The 19,050-nt window shown below is 68.7% G+C and overlaps 1 protein-coding gene across 1 annotated transcript; it reads right to left on the bottom strand.

Moving 5' to 3' along the window:
• Positions 1-4,984: 4,984 nt before the first annotated feature.
• Positions 4,985-18,525, bottom strand: CDH15 (cadherin 15). The gene is made up of 14 exons (XM_062176992.1): positions 18,484-18,525; positions 13,768-13,926; positions 13,333-13,488; positions 12,580-12,724; positions 10,032-10,192; positions 9,638-9,766; positions 9,105-9,290; positions 8,056-8,309; positions 7,366-7,508; positions 7,043-7,282; positions 6,726-6,965; positions 6,498-6,634; positions 6,081-6,254; positions 4,985-5,275 (listed from the first exon to the last, which is right to left on the bottom strand). Exons 1-14 carry the CDS (start codon positions 18,523-18,525, stop codon positions 5,075-5,077), a joined length of 2,367 nt encoding a protein of 788 aa, XP_062032976.1. The 3' UTR covers positions 4,985-5,074.
• Positions 18,526-19,050: the final 525 nt, after the last annotated feature.

The raw sequence follows: 19,050 nt of genomic DNA, 5'->3' as shown, positions 1-19,050 counted from the left end.
TGGACCCAGGGCTGGGCAACGCCCCACCCCTCTGCTGACACTCGGGGTGAGCCACTGTCTTCCATTCGCGGCCCCCTGCCCCGGTGTCGGGCATGGTGGGGACAACCCATCTGGCTCTCCCTCCCAGGCAGCCCCAGGACCTGCGTTGGCAGGAAGCTGGAGTCAGGAGCCAATCCAGGACCCAAAACAGGACGTGGGCACCCCAAGCCGTGTCTACCCCTACACCAAACGCCCAGCCCAAGACACTGTGCGAGCCGAGAGGACACAGCGAACACCACCAGGGTGGTCCACATGGCCATGCTAAGGCCGCTGGTGAAAGAGCCTCAGAGACGCAGCAGGCAGGAACCGCCTTGACCTTGGGGCGAAAGGCTTGTACCATGAAAGCTAGGAACACCAGGAAGGGCACGCCCAGGGGCTGGCGCTGCCGCGTAGCGCGTGAAGCCACCAATGGGACACCGGCATCCCACGTGGGCACCGCTGCGTGCCGTGGCTGCTCCACTTCCGATCCAGCTCCCTGCTAATGCACCTGGGAGAAGCAGCAGGAGATGGCCCAAGCGCCTGGGCCCCTGCCACGCAGGTGGGAGACCCGGATGAAGCCCCTGGTCCCTGGCTTCGACCTGGCCTGGTGCTGGCTGTTGTGGCCATCTGGGGAGTGAGCCAGCTGATCAAACTCCTCTGTCTCTGACTTTCAAATAAATCAATCCTTTTAAAAAGGGGGGCCAGCATCGTGGCATAGCAGATCAAGCCACTGCCTATAATGATGGCATCTCCTACGGACGCCGGTTCTAGTCCCGGCTGCTCCACTTCCCATCCAGCTCTCTGCTGCGGCCCGGGAGGGCAGTGGAGGATGGCCCAAGTCCTTGGGCCCCTGCACCTGCGTGGGAGACCCAGAAGCTCCGGGCTCCTAGCTTTGACCTGGCCCACCCTAGCCATTGCAGCCATCTGGGGAGTAAACCAGCAGAGAGATCTCTCTCTCTCTCTGCTTCTGCCTTTCAATTAAATACATACATCTTTTAAAAAGAAAAAAATGGATGCTACATTTCAAAAAACAGTCACAAATACACGGAAACCCAGCATGCGTGCATGGAGTGCAGACTCAGCACTTCTAGTACTGCCACCGAGTGACCACAGACTCGGACACTCCCCATCACAACCCCGTGGACGCCAGCACGAAGCCTCGTCTGGCTGCCCTCCTGGAACCTGAGGACACCCCGAACGGCCAGAATGCTGGGCCAGAGCTGGAGGACTCCCTGTCCCCGCCCCGACCAGAGCTAGAGGACTCCCTGCCGCTGACCACAGCGGTCCCTGACCACAGAGGGACGACTCCTCGTCCCTGACCACAGCAGGACGACTCCCCACCCAGGAACACAGCGGGAGGACTCCCTGCCCCTGACCACAGTGTGAGGATTCACCGCCCATGACCAGAGCTGGAGGACTCCCCGCCCCTGACCACAGCGGGAGGACTGCCTGTCCCGGACCAGAGCTAGAGGACTGCCGGCCCCTGACCACAGCGGGAGGACTCCCTGACCCCACCAGGCACCACCTGGCCGGTCGCATCCTGGGTGGCCACCAAGGCCAGCGTCACAGCCACACTGGTCAGCACGTGGAGGGACCGGGAACTGTGCCCCAGTGGCCACAGCAGACACTCTTGTAGTGCTGTGGGAAGCACAGTGATGAACCCTTCACCAGCCAAAGTGAACTCCATGCCCTGGGCACCGCGCTCTGGGAGCGCAGAACCCGACAAGGCCTCAGACAGCCTGCACGGGGCAGCCCAGGTGTCGGCCCACACGCCCGGGGGGCCATCAGCACGCCCGGGGGGCCATCAGCACGCCTGGGTGTCCGCCCACTGCTCACAAGGGGCGGGAGATTCCGGCCGTGCTGCAGTGTGGGGGAGCCTGGGGGTGGTGAGGGCCTGAGACACGGAGTCCCCCTGCCCTGAGGCATCCGAGGCGGGGTCTTGGGCCACCTCCCCTCCACCGGGGGCAGCTTCCGGCTCCGGCTCCCAGCTCCCGGCTCCCGGCTCCGGCCGGTCCTTGCGGTTTAAGGCTCTGGGGAGCGAGCCGGCGCAGCCCACCGTGCCACACTGCCCGAGGCAGAAAACCATAAAGAAAAGAGGCCCCGGCCCTGGTCACCTACCTGGCCGGGCGTTCCTGACCCCAGCTTCCGGCTGTCGCAGACCGGGGGCCGCAGGGACCGCTCAGGTCCACGGGTCCCTGCCCTCTTCCCCGGGAGGCTTGGTCCGCCCCGGCGCTCCGGTCAGTCCCCGTCCTGCCAGGGCAGGCGCCGCGTGGTGAAGCCGCTCCCCCACCGCCTCTCAAGCAGACGAGGGGGTCCGCCTGCGCCGCGGCCCCGCCGCTCGAGGCCCCAGTGCCCGGCCCGGGGAGGCGCGGCGGTGTTCCGCGAGGGCGCAGAGAAACCGGGCCCCCATCCCGCGTTCCTCCGGCCGCCGGGGACCCAGCGGCCCCGCTCCAGGTGCGCGCATGTGCGCCAGGTAAGCCCAGGTACGCGCACGTGTGCCCAGGTGCGCCCAGGTAAGCCCAGGTGCGCCCAGGTGAGCCCAGGTGCGCCAGGTAAGCCCAGGTGCGCGCGGGCGAGGAAGGCAGGAGCTCGGACGCCCGCACGCGCCCGCTCGTCAGATGGGACGGGCGGTCCTCGAGGGCGCGGCCGCGCGCAGGAAGCCGCGCACAGAGGGGCGGCGCCCGCCTCGTACCACACGAGAGCCAAGTCAGAAGCCACTCAGACGCTGAAGCCGCGCGGGCAGCGGTGCGGGCTTGCGCGCAGGCCACCGCCGAGACGGCCCGAGGAAGACCGGCCGCACGCGCGCGCGGCAGATTCTCCAAACGCCCCTCGCCGCCCTCCGCGGGCCTCAACTCGGGCGCGTCCTATCGCCGCGCCCCGCAAACGCACGAAGCCACAGTCCCACCACCCCGACCCGCGCGGGCAGCTTACCTCCAGGACAGCCCCGCCGTGCCCACTGGAGCGGGCGCAGGTGTCCCCGCGCGCCTGAAGACTCCGTGGGCCCCGCCCCCACGCTGGCCCCGCCCCCGCCGACTCCGGCCTCCTCGGGCACCGCTTCCGCCCCACCCTCCACGGTGGCCACGCCCCCGCGGGACCGCCCCTTCTCGGCCCCTCCCCGAAGCCCCGCCTCCACTCCGGCGCCGCCTGGGCCCGCAGATGCTCCTGACGGCGCGGCTCCCGCACCGCGGCGCGCCCGGCCCGTGCGCTCTCGTTGCCGGCGCTCGCCCTCGCGTGCCGCCCTGGACCGGTCTCGCTGCCCTCGCTGGCCTTGGCCCCACGACCCCGCCGCGGGAACGGCCCGCGCTCCCGCACCTGCCTCCACTGGCGCGCAGGGGCGCCGCCCACCGGCCGCGGGGTTTCCGCAAGCTCGGGTCCAGCGCGGCCCCGGCCACTCGCAGGCTGCCTTGGGGACCCCGCGTGGTCACTGAGGCGGGGGATGGTTAGTTCTGCGCCGGGACCCCTCCCCCTAGCAGGAGCGGCTGCCGAGGGAGCTCCGCCCAGCCCTGGCCCCCCAACTCTAAGGTTCCCGCGGAGTGGCTCCCATTTGGGACCCCCAGCAGCGGGGAGAGGAGGGCCCCAGGTGGTGCCCAGATGGCTGGCGTCCCCCCAGCGGAGGGTCCCCGGAGCACAAGGGCCACTTGCTGGGCTTCGTCGCCTGGGTACAGCGAGCACCTGGAGGAAGGTGAACCCCCGGAGGGTCCCAGTCCCCTGGCACGTGTCCCCTACTGCACAGGTCAGGCCGCGGGGCTGTTTCTGTGGCCCTGGCTCTCGGCCACAGCCTCTTGCCACCCACAGGCTGGCAAGTGCAGGGGTGCTCTGGGCAGGACAGCCGCACAGGAGGCTTCCGGGGCCCCTCTCTGCCAACCCTTAGGAAAATGGAGGTGCACTGGTGGCAGCAGGGCCCCGGGCTACAGCCTGGATCAGGTCATCCCTAGACAGCCAGCCCGGGCCACTGTGCCTGGCCCTTTCCATAGCGCACACCCTGCTGCTGCTGCCCCAGGCCAGCTCCTGCTGACCGGCCTCTTGCTGCCCCCTTGGGGCAGGTGTGGCAGGGCCAGGCCAGCAGCCTCCACAGGGACCCTGCGTGACCCTGCCTCTGACCTCACTGCAGGCTGGCACGGGGCCCCAAGACCAGGTCCAGAGGCTATACTGTGCCCACTCCCCTGGGACTGCACTGGCCTTCTGGGTTGTGTGGGCGGGGCAGCCCCAAGCATCCTCCACAGCCCCGCAGTTCTGGGCCCTGTTCCCCCCCCCCAGTGCCTGCTGCCTGCTGGCCACAGGGCAGGAGGAGCCTGTGGCACTGCTGTAGGTGCTGCTGCCCCTCCCCCTCGCCACCCTGTTCCTGTGGCCAGGGCCAAGCCCAGCTGGGAATCCATCTGCAGAGACAGGGTTTGGCCAGGTCCCTTGGGGGCAGTGGGAGCTTGGGTGAAAGGCCTGGGGGAGAGCCCGTGAGCCCCGTCCTGTCCAGCGTGCCAGGCTGCACTGAGCTGCCCCCTCCGAACTGGGATTCCGGGCCTCCCAGGCTGTGCCCCAGGCGATTAGCTGACCGCCTGTCCCCACCCCTCACCCCCAGGGCTGGAGCCCCTGAGGTCCCGCTCCCCCCTCGCCTGGAGGAGATGGGGTGAGGGGACAGAGAAGGTGGCCCAAGCCTGGGGTCCGAATCCAAGAGGAGAAACCAGTTTCCAACTTTCTATGGAAGAGAACTAAGTTCCTTGGCGGGGAGGTTGTCCCAATACCACGTCCCAGAGCCACCCCCGCCCCACTCCTGGCCCTGCAGGGTCCTGCCCCGTACAGCACCCCGTGCTGCCTGCCCCCATGCCCAGCCACATGGCTCCCGCCCGCTGCCCCAGCCCCTCCCCGCTCAGCCCACCAGGGGGCGCCCGGGCACATGTGACACCAGCACACTTCAGTCCATGGTTCCCATGGGGACACATTTCTTTCCTACAGAGAAGAGGTTCACCTGTGGGAGCAAAGGTGGGGGCATGAAGGTGGGGACGCGGGAGACCCCACGGAGGGCTGGGGGCAGCTCTGGGTCCCTGTGCCCTCCAGCTGAGCCTCACGGTCGCCCGTACATGTCTGCCAGCCGGGCAAAGCGCGGGCCCCAGTCCCGGAGGTAGTCGTAGTCCTGGTCCTCGTCCCCCTGGCTGGACAGGATGGAGCTCAGCGTGCCCGCCACGGAGCCGTCCCCCTCGTAGTCGTAGATGAGAGCTGTGTCGTAGGGTGGCACGCCAGGGTCGCTGTCTGCAGCAGCCAAGCCCTGGGGACAGGCGGGGAAGCTCAGCCAGGTGCTGGCACAGGGCCAGCAGGGGAGGGGGTATGCGGCCTTCCCGGGGGCTCCTAGGGCCCCCTCCTGTCCTGCCCAGCGGCGGCACTGCACCCTTGGCCCTTGTCCTGCAGTCCTGCCCGCCACTAAGCCAACCTGCGGTACCCCAGACATGCCCTCCTGCCCCGACCGGCCAGTGCCGGCTACCCCGGCAGGCTCCCTCCAAGCTGGGCCCTAGCTGCGCTGCAGAGGTAGGGGGAGCCTGCCCTCCCGCCCCAGCAGGTCTCCCACGCTCCGGCCATGCCCCGTGGACACGTCCCTAATGCAGTGTCCAGGCGGGCGGCTGAGAGGCCTCCAACAGCAGCACAGCCCTGGGGACGTTCTGACACCCCTGTGGTTAGGGACGCAGGAGAAACCCGGGGCAGCGCCCTTCCCACTGAAGTCCACAGAGACGGGGTTCCCAGGCTGAGGCTGACCTCGCCACGGTCCACGTTCTGACCAGGGCCAGGCAGCCTCCCCAGGTCACCAGCTGCCGCAGGCTGGAAGCCGAGCCCGGACCCCTCTCTATGCGTCCCCACCCCTACTGTCCACCCCTCCTTGGGAGCCTCCCCAAAGCTCAGGCCAGGAACCTGGTGAGCCCACTTCCCTGTCGGCAGCCGTGGTGGCTGCAGGGCCCAGGCCAGCAGTCGGGAAGCTTAGTGCCGGGTACACGTGCGTGCAGATGCCTGTGCAGGTGAGTGGCCAGGTGCGTCCATGTGCAGGTGTGTACGCGTGCCCCCCCCTCCCCGTGGCCACCTACCTCCCTGATGAAGCTGGCGATGTCAGCCGGGCTGGCGCGCTGCCCCCGGGTCGGCAGGGGGCGCCCGCGGCCGTAAGGGGCGTCACGGCGGAGCGCTGGCCGTCCCAGCCCCAGGGGGAGGCTCGGCGCAGCCAGCTCCGCAGGAGAGCGTAGCTGGTTTATGTCGTAGGCATCCTGGGAAGACGCAAGGTCACCGGGAGGGAGGCCCAAGGTGCCAGGCCCATCCCCCTGCCCTGCCCTGCCCTCACCTGGCCCTCTGGCCCTCCCTCCCCGCCCTCACCTGGCCCTCCCTCCCCGCCACCCTCACCTGGCCCTCCCTCCCCACCCTCACCTGGCCCTCTGGTCCTCCTCCCCGCCCTCACCTGGCCCTCTGGTCCTCCTCCCTCCCAGCCCTCACCTGGTTCTCCCCGCCCTCACCTGGTCCTCCTCCCCGCCGCCCTGCTCGTCGTAGTTGAGGACGTTGTCCCGCAGGTCGTCGTGCGGCTGCGCCAGCAGAGCCTTGTCCCGCCTCGCCGGCCGCCCCCGCGCACGCCGCGCCGCTAGCAGAACCAGCACTGTGGGGAGGGGGCAGGCGCGTGAGCCGGGCCGGGGCGCGGGGCGGGGCCGCGAGGCAGGGCCGAGAGGACGCAGGGGCGGGACACTCACGCAGCAGCACCGCCACGCTGGCCAGCACGACGACCAGGGCGCCCAGGCCGACGCCCGGGCCCCCCGCCCGCAGCGCGGCCGCCCCGGGCAGGCAGGCGCCGTCGGGGCCGCAGCGGCACACGGACACGTTCAGCGGCTGCTCGCGCTGCAGGGGCGGCTGCCCGGAGTCCCGCAGCAGCAGGCGCAGGCGGTGCAGGCCCTCGGGGAGCGGCTGCCGCGGCCGCAGCCGCGCGTGGCTCACTGCGGGGGTGGCGAGGTCAGTGGGGCGCGCCGGAGCGGGCCTCGGGCTCCCCGCCGCCCCCCGGCCCGGCGCGCACCGTTGACCTGGCTCAGGCTCCAGTTCCCGCCCAGCTCGGGCGCGCCGGGGCTCAGCTGGAAGACGAAGGGGGCCCCGTGCGGGGGCAGGTCCTCGTCCGTGGCGCCCAGGAGGAGTCCGGCGCCCAGGTGCGGCTCGCTGCACAGGCTGTCCTGTGGCGGCGGGGCCAGCGCGGGCGCGTGGTCGTTCACCTCCAGGATCTCCACGGACAGCGTGCCGGTGGCCGTGCGCGGCGGGGACGCTGTGGGCAGGGGGCAGCTGGGCTTCGCCGCCCCGCCCCGCCCCCCGCACGCCCGCCTGCCCGCCCCCGGGGTCACGCCTCACCATCGTCCAGGGCCAGGATGACCGCCCGGTACCAGCCGTCCTTGAGGAAGGGAGAGGCCGGGCTGAGCACGCGCTGGGTCAGCACCCGGCCGGTGGCCGCGTCTACCCGCAGCCAGTCCTCGGGGTCGTAGTCCTTGGAGTAGCTGGTGGGGGAGGGGAGGATGGGGCGCCCACCCATGCGTGCACACACGAGCACACGGGCGCCCACACATGGAGTCTTCAGCATTCACGGGAAACGCGGGTTAGGAGACCCGACATGCACCACAACAAACGTGTCTTGTTTTCCCACAAACATTTTAAGAGGCTTTGTTCGAACTCCAACAGGCCACACCCAGGCTGCGGGCGCACCGGCCCAGCAGTGCTGAGCCTCGGAAGCCCTTCTCCAACCACCTGAGGCTGGGGTCCGTCACCCTCCGACAGTCGGGTGAGGTGAGGTTGCAGCGGGAGGTGAGCCGCCCAGGGACCCCGGTGACTGGCCGCCTGGGTCTCACGTGGCTGTGCCGGGCCCTGCAGACCCTGAGCCGGTCCCCGGGAGCAAGGGCGCCTGAGCAGAGCAGCTGATACGTGCCGGGGCCAGGGTCACCCCAACTCACACATGTGGCGCCCCAGATGCTTCAGCCCCCCCCCACAAACACTGGCCCCGACTCTCGGGGGGGGCACCCCGCGGGAGGGGCGGGCAGCGGAACTGACCTGAGTCTCTGAAGCTGCCGTGTGTCAGGGTCCCGGGCAGAGAACATGGCCACAGGAGTTCCCGGGGGCGCGCCCTCCGCCAGGCTGGTCCGCAGGGGGTTCTCCGGGAACACGGGGGCCTCGTTGGCGTCCTGCACCCACACGGTGACCCTGGCCTGGCCCCGCACGGCCCGGGGTGCAGCCGCCTGCAACGGGGCCTCGTTCTGCACCAGCACCTGGAGCTCGTGGCGTTCCCGGCTCTCGAAGTCCAGGGGCTGTGGGGAGGAGGATTCCGTGGGGGGCGCTCCCTGGGGTCCCGAGAGCCCCTGCTTCCCTCCTTCCCCTTTTGAACCCTGAAAAACTAAAATTATGTAGGAGAAAACCTAATAAAATGGGGGCTGGCGCTGTGACACCGTGGGTTAGGCCAGGACCGGTGACGCCAGCATCCCATATCACAGAGCCTGCCGGAGTGCTGGCTGCTCTGCTCCCGACAGCTCCCTGCGCATGCGTCTGGGAGGTGGCAGAGGACGCCTGGGTGCTTGGGTCCCCGCACCCATGTGAGAGACCCGAATGAAGCTCCTGGCTCCTGGCTCTGCCTTGGCCCAGCCCTGGCTGTTGTGGGCATCCAAGGTGAGAATCAGCAGGTGGGAGCTGTCTTAGCCCCTGCCCCCACTCTGCCTTTCAAATAAGTAAGTAAACCTTTAAAAATAAGAATAAGATGAACCGAACACCCATCACTCAAAATCGGCGTGTCGGCCGTCGTGTGGTCAGTGTCAGTCCCGAGGCTGGCCGCTCGAGGCGCGGCTGTGAAGGGCTAGGGGGCTTGGCCACAACTTCTCACCTGGGCAGTGTCTCCAGCCCGCCAGACCCCGCCGTCCCCAGAGCCTGGAGCTTTGGGCATCTGGAGCCATCTCATGCACGCCCCAGGTGTGGTCTCCCACGGGGACTGACACAGGGTCAGCATCCAGCAGGGCGTGGCCCCCTCAGCCTGTCTGCAGTTGCCAAGGCCTGGGGCATGAGCTGGGGCTCCCTCCCTCCCCTGGCAGCGGCTCACGGCCACGGGGTCTCACCTTCACCAGGGAGAGCACGCCCTCATTGGTCTTGGGGTCCGTGCGGATGGCGAACTGCCCGTCGGGGTCACCTCCCAGAATGGTGAACCTGGCCGCCCAGTTCGGGGATCCTGGCAGGTCCCTGTCCTCCACCTCCAGCCGCCCCACGTCCACTCCACTGACAGCCTCTGTGGCCTCCATGAAGAACTGGGGGAGCCCAGAGCCCGTCACCCCTGGGGTGGGGGCAGTGTGGCCGGCTTCCTGGGGAGCGCCCCTCCCCGGGGCTGTCCACTCCCACTCTGCAGCCAGTGCCTGTCCTCGCCTTTGCCTCCCGAGTCGCTGCCTCGTAGGTCCCCGCCTGTGCCCCTTGCTCACAGAGGAAGGACTGGCTTGGGGGAGGGGAGGGGAGGCGCCCTCCCAGGTCAAGAGCACCTGCCCAGGTGACCCCCAACTCAACCCCGCTCCCCACACAGGACTCCTCCCACCCGCACCAAGGCCCCCGCCCTCGGCCAGGATCCCCAGGAGGGAGGCATGCAGGGGTGGGGAGCGGGTACCTCGTCCCTGGTGAACTCGGGTGCGTTGTCGTTGACGTCATCCAGCGAGATGATGGCCGAGGCCGTGGCAGTGAGGCCATCCCCGGACATGTCTGCCACCTGCAGGGTCAGGTTGTACACGGCCACCACCTGGCGAAGCAGCGACACGGGGTCAGATAGGGCCGGGGGGTCCGCAGGGGACCACCACGCAGGGCAGCCTGGTGGGGTCAGAGCCCAGCACGAGGACCCAGCAGCCCCACCACCCCAGGGGCACCCACCGAGGACTCCTGGGTCACACGCAGAGGGCCACGGCAGCAGCTGACAGCGCGGGAGTGGGGGTCTCCCTGTGCCTGTCCAGCTGTGGCTCCAGCAGGGGGCGGAGCCGGGCCAGGCTCAGTGCCCGGGACTGCCTCACCTCCCGGTCCAGCCCGACTTGCACCGTGCGGATCTCCCCTGTGTGCTCATCGATGCTGAAGACCTCGGGGGCACCTTGTTGCAGGATGGAGTACCGGAGCGCCGCGTTGTCCGTCTCAGGGTCATCGGCGTCCGTGGCCTCCGCCTTGGTCACGTAGGTACCTGGAAGGACAGGGAGGAAAGGGGCCGCTGCGCTGGGTCTGGCCGTGTTTTGCATCCTTGAGTTCACTCCAAGCACGAACCAGAGGTGCAGGGCGCTCCCCACCGCCCCCTGCAGCCCAGTGGCCCTTGCTGCTGGTGAGCTGCACAGAGGCACCAGACGCAGGCCGGGCGCAGCAGTGCCAGGTTCAAGTCCCGGATGCTGGCTTCTGTTCTGGCTCTCTGCCTGGGAAGGCATTGCAGGCTGGCCTGGGTACCCGAGCCCCTGGCACCCATGTGAGAGGCCAGGATGGAGCTCCCGGCTTCGGTCTGGCCCAGCCCTAGACCTGTGAGAAGTCAACCAGTGGATAGAAACTGCATCACTCTGCCTCTCAAACACTTAAGTCATCTTAAAAAGAAAAGCAGCAGCTTGGGGCCGGCGCTGTGGTGCAGCAGGTTAATCCTCCACCTGCAGTGCCGGCATCCCACATGTGTGTCGGTTCGAGTCCCAGCTGCTCCACTTCCGATCCAGCTCTCTGCTATGACCTGGGAAAGCAGTAGAAGATGGCCCAAGTGCTTGGGCCCTGCACCCACGTGGGAGACCCAGAAGAAGCTCCTGGCTCCTGACTTTGGATCAGCACAGCTCTGGCCATTGCGACCATCTGGGCGTGAACCAGTGGATAGAAGACCTCTCTTCCTCTCTCCTTCTCAAATAAATAAATAAAATCTTTTTTAAAAAATGCATCAGCTCAAAATACAAGGTTCTAGCAGGACTGAAAGCGCCAAGGTCAGACAGGCCAGCGGCTGACCCCAGCCCCCGGGAGGCAGAGGATGCCGCCAGGGCAGGGCCAGCACCCTGCGGGGCCCACCCTCTGCTGCACCAGGGGGAGAGGGCTGCCTGGGAAGGTGCCCACTTCTCCCTTTTTCCCAAGGAGAATCGGGCCCGAACCTCTGCCCTGCCCAGGGCCGCTGGGGAGCAGCTGCCATAGCTCTGTGCACCGGCCACATGCGTGGGGAAGGAGGCCACCGCAGGCCAAGGCAGTCAGGGCTGTGTGGGGACCCAGGAGCGAGTTGGCTCCCTGCAAGCCTGTGACAAGCTCCCGTGACAACCAGGGCGACACCAGGCTGTGAGAAGGGCGCTTGTGCAGAGGGCGGTGAGCGACCCTGAAACACCGGCCCGGGGCCAGGCTCCTCCCACAGAGAAGGAGCTACAGGGTCCGGCGCTGTGGCACTGCGGGTTAACGCCCGGCCTGCAGTGCCAGCATCCCATGTGGGCGCCGGTTCTAGTCCCAGCTGCTCCACTTCTGATCCAGCTCTCTTCTATGGCCTGGGAAAGCAGTGGAAGATGGCCCAAGTCCTTGGGCCCCTGCACCCGCGTGGGAGCCCTTGAAGAATTTCCTGGCTCCTGGCTTTGGATCAGTGCAGCTCTGGCCATTGAGGCCAACTGGGGAGTAAACCAGTAGATGGAAGACCTCTCCCTCCCTCCCTCTCTCCTCTCTCTCTCCTCTCTCTCTCTGTCTCTCTCTCTGTAACTCTGTCTTTCTAATAAATAAATCTTTTTTTTTTTTAAAGAAAAAGAAAAGAAAAGGAGCTGCAGATTAGACTGGGAGTGGAGGGGCCCTGAGGAGGGGGGGAGAGGCGATGAGGAGGGGGGAGGGGCCCTGGGGACGGGGGCGGGGCGATGAGGAGGGGGCGGGGTGATGAGTACGGGGGAGGGGCCCTGGGGGGGAGGGGCGATGAGGACAGGCAGACAAACACACCGTCATGCACCTGCACCCTCGCCCACCTGTGCTTGTACCCAGGTACACGTCACACGTGCAATCACGCACACTTCACTCATGCCTGCACCCGTCACGCGTGTCCATATGCCTGTGCACCCACGCCTACACTCCCATGCACACATCCCACACACCTCCATGCCCTTGCACCCCCAGGGGCGCCTGAGGCCGCGTGGCGCCCCAAGGGCGGGGATGTGAGCCACCGGAGGTCAGCCACAGGGGACTGCCACCCCTGCTCCCGCTGGGGCCACAGCCGCCTGGAGGCCCCCGCCCACCTTCCCTGGGGTCTGAAGCTCCCACGCGTTAAGCAGGGCAAAGTAAAAAGCTCACGGTTTTCTTGCAGTTTATAAACGGTGAAAAAACAAGGGTCAGAGGGAAAGCAGGCCGAGTGGCAGAGAGAGCTCCGCCCCTCGCTGCGCTGCCATCGCCGCCGGGCGCCCCGGGACCCCCGCGGGCACCCGAAGGCAGCGGAGGACGTGCGCGGGGCGGGGCCGCCCGAGACCCCGCGCGCCCCGGGAAGTGAGCGGAGGACCCGCGGAGCCGCCCCCACGGGCATGGCGCCCTCAAGCCCTGCCTGCGCTTGGGGTCCGGCGTCCGCGTGGCTCCGGCCGCAGCCCCTCTGCGCAGCCTCACCTGGGGCGGCGCCCTCCAGCACGCGGCCCACGAAGACCTCCCGCACGAAGGCCGGCCGGTTGTCGTTCTGGTCCACGACCACGATCTCCAGGTCCGTGGGGTCCTCCAGGGTGGACCCTCCCAGGTCCAGCGCAAAGGCTCTCAGCTGTTGAAGCACAGTGGCTCCCTTCGGGCGGTGCCGGCCGCTGGAGGCCCCGCCGGGCGTGGGACGCGAAGCTCACAGCAGCCTTCGCGGCCAGTCGGGGGCTCCCCACCGCGTCCCCGACTCCGCACCCCGTGGCCGGCGCGCGCCCTGGCCACAGGTGTTCAGCTTCTGCTCGGGGCTCGGGGCCTCTCCCAGGTGGAGGCCCTCCTCCCTGACAGCTCTGAGCGGGGAACACGCCCTGGGCCTTGCACGAGGGCGTGGAGCTGCCGGGCAGCAGGAATTCTGCTTATGGAGAGCAGAGGACGCTCAGAGGATCCCGGCTGGGCGTGGGGCGGTCACCTGTGTGCGGCCTCCTTCCCAGCCCTCCTGGGGTCCGAGGGGCAGCTTCCCCGGCTGGCACTGCCTTGATCCCCACCCCCACCCCCAAACAGAACAGGGATGAGCAGCCTGGCCTGGGTTAGGGGCTGCAGCTGTGCCGCCCTTCAGACCCAAGCCCCTCCACCATGGGCCCTCCGTGTGTCCATCTGCTAAGTGGGACTGCAACCCCCGCCCCTGCCAAGGGAGCCCAGACCCCGCAGGGAAGACGGGGAGGGCAGCCGGAAGCGCACCCTGAAGCGGTCGGTCTGCTCGCGGTCCAGCATGGCGTTGAGGAAGACCTTGCCGGTGAACTTGTCGATGGAGAACACGCCCCGGGGCTCCTCGTCCACGCCGGGCCCCTGGATGCTGTAGAGGACACTGCCCAGCGGCTGCTTGTCTGACTTGATCTGGGGGCAGGAAATGGGGACATTGGGGTCCCCGGCCCCCAGGGACACCCCTTCGTGTACAGGACGCGGGGGGCGCACCCAGGACCCGAGGCAGTGTCTGCCCAGTGAACCACAGGGCTCCCAACCCGGACGGCAGCCCGTGCACAGCAGCGTCTGCAGGAGGCTCCAAGCCCCATTTCCAGCCTAGGTGAGAACCCCAAGATGCGTCCTGCCTGGGCCCCCCAAGTGCAGCTCTCAGACCCTCAGGACACCCCGCCACCTTCTCCCTCGCCCCCTCACCTGCACCAGCGGGTAGGGGAGGCGCTTGTGGTTCTCGGACACGCTGATCGGGGGGATGACCCACGCTCTCCGCACGCGGCTCAGTGCCCCGGCCCGGCGCCAGGGGTGCAGGGTGCTGGGCCTCCAGGACTCAGGGACCCCCAAGGACAGGCCAAGGCCCTGCAACAGAGACAGCCCAGTCACACAGCACGGCCACACAGGAGGGACCCCGGTCACAGGGCAGGGACCCCAGCTCCACGGCGTGTAGGCTGGTGCTGAGGCTCGGAGGAGGCTATCCCTGGGCTCCTTACCCTGGGCTCGGGAGGCGTGTGGGTCATCTCAAGGAGCCCAGCAGCCACACCCCCCAACCATCGAGCCCCGAACTCCCCTGCAAATGAGTGGGGTACAGAGAGCTGCAGGAACCGTGCTGGTCACCCGGCGGCCTGGTCTGGGAGCCACAGCCCCTGGCCAGAATCCTGTGGAGGCCAGGGCCTGTGGACAGATGGACTTCTCAGGGTGGGGGTGCCTCGCGAGCCCTGGCCTCAGGTGGTCAGGTGGAAACGCCTGCACAGGAGTGCTGCCAGGCCCCAGCTGCCCCCCCCCCAAGATGGGGAGAGCGAGGCCCCCGAGGCCACGGCAGACCAGTAGCAGCCCCAGTACACAGTCCACATTCCCAGAGATCTCTGCGGTTGCAACTATGTGGCCTGGGGGCCAGCGTCGTGGCGCAGTGGGTGAAGCTGCTGCCTGCGATGCTGGCCACTCCGATGGGAGGCACCGGTTCAAGTCCCGGCTGCTCCACTTCTGACCCAGCTCCATTAGTGCACCTGGGAAAGCAGTGGGTGATGTCCCGAGTGCTGGGCCCCTGCACCCGCGTGGGAGATGCTCCAGCCCAGCCCACACCTGGCCGTGTGGCCAAAGGGGAGTGAAACGTGGGTTGGAAGATGGATTTCTCTCTACCTTTCAAATAAACAAATCTTTAACACAACATATGTGGCCTGGGTACCCGGCTCCTACACTGGTCCCAGCCATGGGAGGAGCCTCTGGCCTGGGCGACCGTCGCACCTGCTGCCCGCTCCTGGACTCAGGGGAGCTAAGCTGGGATCGGCTGTGCTCTCAGACGTGTGCCCAGGCAGCCACGTGGCTGCTCCCGGAAGACCTGGTGCCGAGGGCGAGGAGACCCCCCTGCCCACCGCCTGAGAGCTGCGAGTGAGGCTACGAGGCTGGGCTGGCTGGCCTCGGGGAGGGGCTCACAAGGCGGGGGCTGTGAGCAGCGCCCCCAGCAAGTGCAGCTGCTCTGTCCCGCCGCCCAGCCTTTTGGAGGACTTCCGGCCCACCCACGGCCTAGGTCAGTCCCGTGGGAAAACTGTGGTGCTCGGAGAACTTGCCCCTCTGCCTCAGCGGGCGGCCAGCAGTGGGGCGCCGCACCGGCTGCCCAGGGTCATTGCCAGGCCTGGCTTCAGAGAGAGGTCCCCAGTCAGCCTCCCTGTGCAGGGGGCAGGTGGGTGGGAGCCGGGGGAGCTCACGGACCTTCTACCTGGTGCCACAGATCTGTGCCAGCCTCACTCCGAGTGCCAGAAGCAGGTCCCACCGGCCTCCTAGGAGTGAGCGCTGGGGAGCCCTGGAGGGGGCGTGCTGGGGCCACTGCACCCGGCCTCCCTCTGCAGGAAAGGGGCCATCCAGGAGGGCTGGTGACAGAGGGCGTGGGGTCCGTGCCCGCCGGGGACAGTGGAGTGCAAGGTGCAGCCCTCGTGTGGGGCCGGCAGTGCCTGGGGGCAGGGCGGGAAGGGCAGGCCAGCTCCTCTCACTGGGTGGGTGGGTGTCCCAGGACAGGACTGGGAAAGGCCCCAGGGGCCCTGACCCCAGCCCCGATGAGGGCTGCACCTTGCACTGCGCTGCACCCTGTCCCCAGTGGGCACGGATCCCACACCCTCTGCTGGCAGTCGTCCACTCCAGGGCCAGCCTGGAGAGCTCCCTGCCCACCTGCATGGGTATCTGGGGCCTCCCGGGCTGGGAGTGCAGGCCACGGCCATCCTGTCACAGGCGGGAGGCGGGGAGGTGAGGCCGAAGGGCTCTGGGGCCGGTGCCTCCCTCACCCCCGGATGCTGTACTGACAGATGGCAGTGCTGGCCTTGGAGCCTGCCCCAGCCGGCCCGGCACAAGCCACTTCCAGGCCAGGGTGTGTTCCTGCCAGGACACACCTGCCTGCCCGCTCAGGGGCCTTGGTCACAGGCTCAGCGGCACGGGGGCTGTCCTGGAGCCATGCTGCGCCCTGACACACACCCCGCGGCCCCTGGTTCTCCCAGCCCCTGCAACAGGGCTCAAAGCCATGTGGGGCCTGAGCCCCAAGCCAGGCTGTGAGCTGGCACGGGGGCAGCACGGGCACTGCAGAGCCTGCCTGGCCCACACCCACCCCCTGGCAACTCCCCAGGGCAGAGCTGGGCAGAGCCTGGAGTCCTGGGCCCCCACCGCTCACAACCCAAGTTCACAAGGTCAGTGGAAGCCACAGAGCCAGATGAGAGGCTGCGGTGGGTGTGGTGGGTGGGTCCCAGCTGACTCCGGCTCCCAGGGCATCTGTGCAATGTGTCCCTTGTCCTCTCGCTGGCTGCAGGGAGGACGGAGGAGCCGCCCCGGGGGGCTGGGGACACCAGTGTCTGAGGTAAAGCCGCCCGGCATAGCCGGTTCTCACAGCGTCCTGCACAGGTGCCTCGCTCCCCAGTGGCTGCCGGACACCCATCTCATCGCTCACTCTGCCCTTGGCCACCACCCTAGAGACCCTGGGCCAGCACACTGAGCCACACTCCTGACTCAGCTCTGCCAGCTGGGAGGGGCTCGCCGCGGCCACCACCGACCGGGCAGCACCCTTGGCTGGCCTCCGACCAAAGCGGTGGCCAGGCACCGGACCTGGCCAGGGGAACTGGGCTCTCTGGAGGCTGGGCCGGCAGTGAGGAGTCCGGGGTCCCTCGGCTGAGTGGACGCAAGCCTACTTCCTCTTGGCACAGAGTGGATGGGGCCAGTGGTCTCTCTGGGGCTCCTGCAGGTGGCTGATGGGGTTCCGGTGGCAGAGGCTGTGACGAGAGGGGCAGGGCTGTGGCCTGGATGAGCCTTTGCCAGGAGCACCCTGGGTGTGCAAACTGGGGCGGGGGTGGTGTCTTCCCCCTCCCACCTGGCATGAAGCTTGCAAACCAAATGGCTCTGGTGGAGTGGGCTTGGAAGGGGTCCCGGGCTGCCTTTTGATCTTGCACTCTGGGGGCGCGCTTGGGCAAGGACGAGAAGCCCTGGCTCCCACGAGCTCCTCAGCCCCAGTGCCTCCCCCAGCTGGAATCCAGGGCCTCCCCATTCCTGGAGGGCCAGGATGGGCCCAGCTGTCGGGCTGGCTCAGGGTGGCCCAGGCATCTCCCCTGTGGACCGCGCCCTCTCCAGCTGTTGCAGGCCTTGGAGAGGGGATGTGGTGGGGGCAGGGGGTGGGGTGGAGGGCACCTGTTTCCTCCCATCCCACCGCCCCGCCCCCTGACAGCACAAAGGCCTCCCCCTAGGCCCGGCCCCGCCATCCTCGCCCACAAAGCCCAGTCTTTCAGACGCCTCTTGCAGCCTGCTCAGGCCTGGGCCCTCCCAGCTGGCCGGGTCGTCCACTGGGGTGGGGTCCCGGGGGTTGGACGGCGTGGTGCGGGGGCAGGGCTGCCAGGGACGGTTCTGAAGACACAGTCCAGGCCCGCCGGTGTTGTCCTGGGTTTACAGGTGACCGCTGAGCTGGGCCTGGGGGCTCTCAGAGTGTGGGACACACATAGGGCAGGGTCCTGGCAGACTGGTCCTGGAGGGTCTGGGAGCTCATGGGAGCAGGAAGCTCAGGAAGCAGCCCCCCCCGGGGGAGGGGTATTCTGCAACACCCCCCCACCGCCCTGCGCAGGCCCGGAGGGCAGGGGTCCAGGGAGGAAGAGGAATCCCAGAGAGCCCCAGGTTTCCGTGCCCCGGAGTTGGTGCAGGGGGAAGCGGCTGGAGCGTGGGACTGGCCACCCCGCGGGGCCGCTGCGCAGGGTCTGCCTGGCCTAGGCTTGGTCCTGGCCCAGGGGCTTGTGGGAACCGGAGCAACTCGGAGACCCTGCAGTAGGTGTGGGAAGGAACTGGGCCCAGTGCTGCCTGACCGCCCTCGAGCCTCAGCAGACGGCCCCCTGTGCTCAGCGTGGGGGCCCTGTGTCAACCGTGACCACATCGCCGTGGCCACAGCCTCCACGCCCAGCGCAGCCCAGCAGCCGTGGCCCTGTCCAGGTGGCCCCAGGAGCCCCGGCCGGGGGCGTCCCTAGGAAAGGCCACTTCCAGACCGAGTTCCTGGAGGGCAGAGCCCACAGCTGCTCCTCGTCCAGGACTAACAGGGCGGGGGCCGACTTGGGCCACGGTGGGCGGGGTGCCCGTGGACACAGGGGCCAGCTCCCCCTGGCCTCCCCAGGACTGGCAACTCCAAGCCCCTGCCAGGCCGACGGAGGCCCTGCCCTCACCTCCGAAGCCTGCACGGGTCGTGGCCGGCCCCCTAGTCCTGCAGAGACCCCCTACATCGGTGTCCGGCTGGAGGCAGCACCACCGGCCCCTCGGCACCGGGCACAGGCCCCCTCAGCGCCCTGGACAGTGCGGCCCCCGCAGGCGCCCACGCGCACCCCCGGCTCACGGCGGCAAAGCCAAGGGCCGGGTCCCGGGGCAGCGGGCGGCGCTCACGTCGGGCAGGGAGCCGCAGCGTGTGTGCCTTACCTGGACCAGCAGCCCGAGCGCGAGCAGGATCGCGGCGTCCATGGGGCCGGCGGCGGAGAGCGGCCGAGGTCCGGGCCCGGCGGCCGGCGGAGCGGTGCCTCGAGCGGGACCCGGACTCGCGCGGCCGGGCTGAGTGACAGCGCAAGTGCGCGGGGCGGGGCCGGGGCGGGGCCGGGGGCTGAGTGACAGCGCAAGTGCGCTCAGACGGCGCGAGTGCGGCCGGGGGCGGGGCCGGGGCGGGGCCGAGAGCTGAGTGACGGCGAAAGTGCGCCCGGGCAGCACGTGTGCGGACGGGGGCGGGGCCAAGGACTCCAGGGCCGCGTGGGGCTTGGCGGGGCGGGGCCCAGGGCTGAGTGGCAGCCCGTGAGTGTCGGGGGCGGCGCCGGGGAGGAGCTGAGTGACAGCGCCCGGCCGCGGGGGTCTCAGGGAGTCAGTGCCACAAGAATAGCGAGGGGCGACGAAAGCCAGGAGTGCTGGGGTTCGGGCTGGGGGCTGGGGGCCTGGCTGGGTTCTGGGGGGATGCCTGGGGGCTGGGGGCTGGAGGCTGGGGTTCGGGCTGGGGGCTGG

The sequence above is a fragment of the Lepus europaeus genome, chromosome 19 (assembly GCF_033115175.1).
Source record: "Lepus europaeus isolate LE1 chromosome 19, mLepTim1.pri, whole genome shotgun sequence".
Taxonomy (NCBI): Eukaryota; Metazoa; Chordata; class Mammalia; order Lagomorpha; family Leporidae; genus Lepus; species Lepus europaeus.
The sequence above is the reverse complement of the archived record's forward strand: the minus strand, read 5'-3'. Positions and strand labels throughout refer to the sequence as shown.